Source organism: Phyllostomus hastatus, unplaced genomic scaffold (assembly GCF_019186645.2).
Source record: "Phyllostomus hastatus isolate PE091 unplaced genomic scaffold, TTU_PhHast_1.1 phas_contig_194, whole genome shotgun sequence".
Classification (NCBI taxonomy): Eukaryota; Metazoa; Chordata; class Mammalia; order Chiroptera; family Phyllostomidae; genus Phyllostomus; species Phyllostomus hastatus.
In genome coordinates, this window is record NW_025333703.1 from 308,325 (window position 1) to 315,846 (window position 7,522).

Below are 7,522 nucleotides of genomic sequence, written 5' to 3' on the forward strand. Positions count from 1 at the left end.
AAGATCCATCCATTGTTGACAGTGGAGTGTAAAAATGTCCTACTATAATTGTGTTGCTGTTTATATCTTTCTTGAAGTCCTCGAAGATTTTCCTTATATATTTGGGTGCTCCTATGTTGGGTGCGTATACGTTTGCAATGTTTATAGCTTCCTAAGGCATTTTTCCCTTTAGAAGTATGAAATGATCTTCTTTGCGTCCTTTTATGACCTTAATTTTGAAATCTACATTGTCTGGTATATGTATTACGACCCCTGCTTTTTTTTCCTGTCCATTTGCTTGGAATATTTTTTACCAGCCCTTCACTTTCAGTCTGTGTAGGTCTTTTGTTCTGAGGTGGGTCTCTTGTGGACAGTATATATGTGGGTCATGTTTTCTTATCCATTGAGCTACAGTATGTCTTTTGATTGGAGCGTTTAATCTGTTTACATTTAAGGTTACTATTGACAGGTATGGATCCTAAGCCATTTTTTCCTTTTGTACCTGTGTTCCCCTCTCTCTCTCTATACCTTCATCTTCTTAAAGCATTCCCTTTAGCAAGCCTTGCAAAGCTGGTTTGGTGGAGGTGTATTTTTTTAGCCATCTTTTGTCTGGGAAATTCCTTATTTTGCCTTCCATTTTAAATGACAGCCTTGCTAGGTAGAGTAGTCTTGGTTGCAGGCCTTTGCTTTGCATTAGTTGGACTATGTCTTACCATTCCCTACTGGCTTATAGTGTTTCTTTTGAGAAATCAGCTGCTAGCCTTATTGCAGCTCCCTTGTATGTCACTATCTCTTTCTCCCTTGCTGCTTTTAATATTCTCTCTTTGATGATCTGACTTATTTTAACAAGGACACCCTAGCTATTATGCTGGGTATGGGATATTAGGAAGGCAACAGTGCAAGTAAAGAGACTCATTTAGAATAGTGTATTAATCTTGATATAGGATGGCTTTGGACAAGTGCTAGCTATACTGTTAAAGACAAGTAATTATAATCTAGATATATTTTGAGTCTATAGATGAGCGGACTTGCTGTTATTGTAATATCCTATTTCTTTACATTGTTGTTTAATTAGTTTTAGGTGGTTCCTGGACATTATATTTGTATAAGTTCCCCACCATTCTGATTCTTACCAGAGGTTAATAACCACTTCCTTTATAAGTTCTCCCCATTTTCTCTATCCTTATTTTCCCTCTGCCCTCCTTTTTCAAATTGTAGTGCAATGTTAAGAGCTATTTATTTCCTATTTTTAGTTTGTCATTTTTACCCAAGAACTTTTCTTTTTCCTCAAACATGAAAGAAAATACCTCCCTATTTCTTTCTTGTTTTCTTACAGATTGGGAATCCAGAAGAGAAACCAGGAATTTATCTCCAAAGGAGGGCTGTTGTGAAATTAAATCATTGCAACCAGAGATAAAAACACCTATAAGGTCTAACCTTGTGTGTGTTGGGGTCAGAGATAATAGTGAAATCAAATGCTATCTGGAGACACAACAGGATGGACATTTCAAACCAGCTCTAATAACCTCTGAAGAAATGTCTGCTTTCATTCAAAGCACAGTTTATAGAGTACCTCAGATAATTCATACTGGAAGGAAGTCATGTGAATACAAGGAATGTAAGGAAATTTTCAGGTACCAATCAGACCACATTCAACATGAAAGCAGTCATAATAAGGAAAAAGACTCTCAATGGAGAGAATGTGGAAAAGCCTTAAATAGTAGCTCAGACTTGAATAAGTGTCAGAGAATTCATGAAAGAAAGGAAAGTAATGAAAGTAATAAGCATGCCTTTATACATGATTCTGAAATTACTGAACCTCAGAGCATTAATACTGGTGAGAAGGTTCTTAAATGTAAAGAATGTGGGAAAACCTTTCCTTCTAGCTCACAGCTTATTAAACATCAAAGGATTCATATTGGTGAGAAACCCTATGAATGTAAGGAGTGTGAGAAGGCCTTTCCAACTACTTCACAACTTAATTTACATCAGAGAATTCATACAGGTGAGAGGTACTATGAATGTAAGGAATGTGGAAAAGCTTTCACCCGTCCCTCACACCTTTTCCGACATCAGAGGATCCACACTGGTGAGAAACCCCATAAATGCAAAGAATGTGGTAAAGCTTTTCGTTATGACACACAACTTAGTCTTCATCAAATAATTCATACTGGTGAAAGACGCTATGAATGTAAGGAATGTAGAAAGGTATATAGCTGTGCCTCACAACTGAGTCTACATCAAAGAATTCATACTGGTGAGAAACCTCATAAATGTAAGGAATGTGGGAAAGCTTTTATCTCTTATTCACATCTTATTCGACATCAGAGTGTTCATACTGGTGATAAACCATACAAATGTAAGGAATGTGAGAAGTCCTTTCGTCGTGGCTCAGAACTTACTCGACATCAAAGAGCTCACACTGGTGAGAAACCCTATAAATGTAGGGAATGTGAAATGACCTTCACTTGTAGCACAGAACTTATTCGACATCAAAAAATTCACACTGGTGAGAGACCCCATAAATGTAAGGAATGTAAAAAATCTTTTATTCGAAGGTTAGAACTTACTCATCATGAGAGAACTCATAATGGTGAAAAACCGTATGAGTGTAAGGAATGTGGAAAGGCCTTTGGTCGTGGCTCAGAACTTAGTCGACACCAGAAAATTCACACTGGTGAGAAACCTTATGAATGTAAGCATTGTGGAAAAGCCTTTATTCGTGGCTCACACCTTAGTCAACATCAAAAAATTCATGCAGGACAGAGGAATGAATGAAGATATGTGAACATTCAGAATTTAATTGACATCTGAAATTCTTACTAGTAAAACAGAAACAAACAAACCCCTACAATTATAAGGAATGTGGGGAAGTATTTAAGGATAACAGCTTAATGTCAAGAGTTTGTACTGTTAATGTAAAGTGTTTAAGGGCCAGAATGTTAGGAATTGGGAGGGTTTATTTGTGTTTCAGAATCCCTTTGCTAACAGAGATCAATTGGTAAAAAAACTCTATGAATGCAAGGAAAGTGGGAAAACTTAGGATGGTAGCAAATGTGTTAAGAGTCATTAATCATTCAAACTTTTCTCAATATCAGGATCATTAGCCCTTAAGAGAGATTAGAGGATGTATAACATAAATAGCATATATATGGGACACCAATTTCTTTAGCTATAAAGTTACTTATCTGATAATTCATACTTGAAGGCTATGTTAATATTAAAATTATAGCAGATTACTTTGTCCTTCCTAAATCTTGTTCATATTTGCAAACTCATTGTCTAAAATTAGCCTAAACCGAATAAGAGTGGGGAAAGGTTGAACCAATGTTTAGTCTTTATTTGTCTTTATTATTATAACTCACTTCTTATACGGCAAATTATTTCACAATATCTAAATTTTCTCATTTATAAATTAATAACACCACATATTTCTTAGTAGCATTGTGAAGATTAAATAATTACATTATGTCTTTTATAAGTGTTTGGATTGTATTGAAAGTGTATTAGGTAAGAGATGCTTTTATTATTATTTTTTACTTTCATAACGTTGTATTACTAGAGATTAATTTTGTATTACTAGAGAATAGGGCCTTTTGGGTTCATTGACTACATGAACATCTTGCATCATATCTTTTTTATTTTTATACATATTTTTTGCATTTTTTGGTTCAAGTACAATTGTCTCCATTTCCCCACCACCACTTCCACCCACCCCCCCCATACCCACCCCCATCTCCCACCCTCAATCCTTCCAACCTTTGGCTTTGCCCAGGGATCCTTTATACCTGTACCTTGATGACCTTCCCCCTTCTTTCTCCCCTTATCCCTCTCCTCACTCCCCTATGGTTATTGTCAGTATGTCCTGTATTTCAGATTCTCTGGTTGTATTATGCTTGCTTGCTTGTTTTGTTGATTAGGTTCCACTTGAAGGTGAGAGCATATGGTATTTGTCTTTCACCTCCTGGCTTATTGCACTTAGCATTATGTTCTCCACTCCCATCCATCCATTCTGTCATGAAGGTTAGTAGCTCCTTTCTTTCTGCTGCATAGAAATCCATTGTGTAAATGTACCATAGTTTTTTGATCCATTCATTTACTGATGGACACTTAGGTTGATTCTAGCACTTGGCTATTGTAAATTGTGCTGCTATGAACATTGGGCTGCATAGGTTCTTTTGGATTAGTGTTTCAGGATTCTTAGGATATCATCCTAGCTGTGGAATTTCCAGGTCAAAAGGCATTTCTATTGTTACTTTTCTGAGGAAATTCCATACTGTTTTCCATAGTGGTTGTACCAGTCTGCAATCCCACCAAGAGTGCACTAGGGTCCCCTTTTCTCCACATCCTCTCCAACACTTGTTGTTTGTTGCTTTGTTTATGACGGCCATTCTCAATGGTTTGAAGTGATATTTCATTGTGGTTTAATTTGCATCTGACTAATGGCTAGTGATGCTAAACATCCTTTTGTATGTCTCCAGGCTCTATCTGTATCCTCCTTGAGAAGTGTCTGTTCAAGTCCTTTGCCCAAGTCCTTTAGTTGGGTTCTTTGTCTTCTTAGAGTGGAGTCATGTGAGTTCTTTATATATTTTGGAGATCAAACCTTTGGCTGAGTTATCATTGGCAAATATCTTTTCCCATATGGTTGGTTCCCTTTTCATTTTAATAATGTTTCCTTTAGCTGTGCAGAAGCTTTTTATTTTGATGAGATCCTATTTGTTTATTCTTTTCTTATATCCCTTGCTCTAGAGAACATAACAGTGAAAATTTTGTTGCATGGAATATCTGAGATTTTCCTGCCTATGTTCTCCTCTAGGACTTCAATGGTGTCATGACTTACATTTAAATCTTTTATTCACCTTGAATTTATTTTTATGTTAAATTTATTTTTGTGTATGGTGTAAGTTGGTACTCAAGTTTCCTTTCTTTTTGCATGTAGCTGTCCAGCTCTCCCAGCACCATTTGTTGAAGAGGCTATTTTTATTCCATTTTATGCTTCTGCCCCTCTTGTCAAATATTAATTGACCGTAGAGTATTGGGCTTATTCCTGGGCTCTCTGTTCTGTTCCATTGATCTATCTGTCTGTTTTTATGCCAGTACCAGGATGCTTTGATTACAGTGGCCTTGTAATACAGTTTGGTATCAGGTATTGTGATCCTTCCTACTTTGCTCTTCTTTCTCAAAATTGCAGCAGTTATTAGGGTTTGTTTATTGTTCCATATAAATTTTTGAAGTGTTTATTCTATGTCTGTGACATATGCCATTGGTACTTTAATAGGTATTGCATTGAATCTGTAAATTGCTTTGGGGAGTGTGGACATTTTGCTGGTATGAATTCTTCCAATCCATGAACAGGGTATATGTTTCTATTTCTGTCTTCCTTAATTTCTTTCTTCAGTCTTGTGTAGTTTTCTGATTACAGGTCTTTTCAATAGTTGCTTAGGTTTATTCCTAGGTACTTTATTTTTCTCGTTACTATATCAAATGGGATTTTTTTTTCCTGATTTCTGCTTCTGCTGTTTCATTGTTGGAATACAAAAATGCCTTTGATTTCTGGATATTGAGTTTGCATCCCACTGTTTTGCCAAATTTATATATTAGGTCAAGCAGTGTTTTGTAGGAGTCTATCGGATTTTCTATGCACACTATCATGTCATCTGCAAACAATGCCAGTTTTGTTTCCTGTTTTCCAATTTGGATGCCTTCTTGTCTGATTGCTGTGGCTATGACTTCTAATAGTATGTTCAATAGAAGTGGTGAAAGTGGACAACCTTGTCTTGTTCCTTATCTTAGTGGGAAAGTTTTTAGCTTTTGTCCACTGAGTGTGGTGTTGGCTGTAGTTTTCTTGTATATGACCTTCATTATGTTGAGGAATGCTCCCTCTATTCCCACTTGGCTGAGTGTTTTTATCATAAATGGATGCTGTACCTTATCAAATGATTTTTCCGTATCTATTGATATGATCATGTGATTATTGCCTTTGTTTATGTGCTGTATTATGTTTATTGATTTGCGAATATTGTATTATCCTTGCATCCCTGGGATGAATCCCCCTAGGCCATGGTGTATGATATACTTAATGTATTGCTAGAGGCAGTTTGCCATAATTTTGTTGAGGATTTTAGCATGTATGTTCATCGGCGATAATTGGCCTGAAGTTCTCTTTCTTTGTTATGTCTTTATCTGGTTTAGGGATTAGGATGATGCTGGCTTCATAGAAAGAGTTTGGGAGTCTTCTATCCTCTTGCATTTTTTAGCATAGTCTCTGAAAGATAGAGATTACCTCTTCCTTAAATGTGTTGTGAATTCTCCTGTCTTTGTACAGTAAATTTGTATGGTAGGAATTCTATGAGGTTCAGTGGTATGATCTCTTTGATCTCCTTGTCTAGACACTGTAGGTTTGCCCTTTCTTCTGTTTGTGTGGGCTCTCTTGTACTTGGGGTTTTACCTTTTGGTGGTTCCTTTGTTGGTGGGGTTTCTCCTCCAGCAAGTATACTGATGTTCGCAGATGCCACCTATTCTTGTATGTGATCAGATGCAGGGGGAAGGCAAAATGGATCAAGACAGTGGGAGGGTGTTTTATAGGATATAAAGTACCAGCATGTAGAGAAGAGACAGGAGATTCTTTGGATAAGGACAGCATTAACTTTGATATTTCACCCAACTAGCCACTTTGTATAAAAGGTGAAGGACAGATAAGACTCTTGTTAGAAGAGAGGAGGATTTTGAGCTGAATCCAGAAAACAGAGCTCTTATGCAAAGTTAGATGATGAGATATAGTGAGAATAAAGGAGAGAAAGTAGGTGTAGTCTGAGAGAGAATAGAGTTAACCATAACAATATCAATGCTCAGGAATAAAGTGAAGTGGGCTAAGTTCATGGAGGGTTGCTGTGTAGTATGTACAGTTGTATGGAGCAACAATTATTTATAATAGTACTGGAACAACAATAATATGACAGGAAATATGTGATTTGGATAACCAGAATAGAATGTACCCAATCAAGAGTAGTGTGTTATTGGAAGACAAGTGAAGAGAAAGAAGGAAAATTAAAATACATTAAAGAGAGAATAAGGAAAACCAGTCAAACAATGCAATTACAAAGAAAAATAAAACAAGGAAAGGTAAACATAAGGAAGAGCAACCAAAAAAATACTGCTAAAATAAAAGTGGTAAAACTAATGAAAAAAATAATAATACACATAAGCAATAAAATACCAGATGTGTGGGATAGCAAAGTGACTTTTGTCTCAGTTTCTCAATATTTGGTGTAAGCCTTGTGCTCTCCCTTTGTATGTCTCTGGACTATTCATAACTCCATATCTTATTGTCTCACTTGGGGGGAGGAAAAAAAGGGGAAAGAGAGGATCCAAATAGGAAAAAAGAAGATAATAAGCTTCTGCTGACTTTAAACCTGTTCAGCAAGTTCTGTTGGTCTTCCTAGATGCCACAGAAAGAGGGGAGCTGGGCTGTGCGTTTTCCCCTTCCTATGGTTTTAAGAGAGTGGGGATCAGGTCTAGGTTGCAATATTCAGTTTTCCAGCCT

General features: G+C 36.6%; 1 protein-coding gene across 7 annotated transcripts in view; it reads left to right on the forward strand.

Moving 5' to 3' along the window:
* Positions 1-3,670, forward strand: part of LOC123815535 (zinc finger protein 568-like) — a 35,231-nt gene extending 31,561 nt beyond the window's left edge. For all 7 annotated transcript variants that reach the window (XM_045833819.1, XM_045833818.1, XM_045833817.1 and 4 more), the window contains exon 5: positions 1,316-3,670. In XM_045833819.1, the coding sequence (XP_045689775.1) occupies positions 1,316-2,757 (1,442 nt within the window). In that variant the 3' untranslated portion in view covers positions 2,758-3,670. The remainder of the gene's footprint in view (positions 1-1,315) is intronic.
* The last annotated feature ends 3,852 nt before the right edge of the window (positions 3,671-7,522 follow it).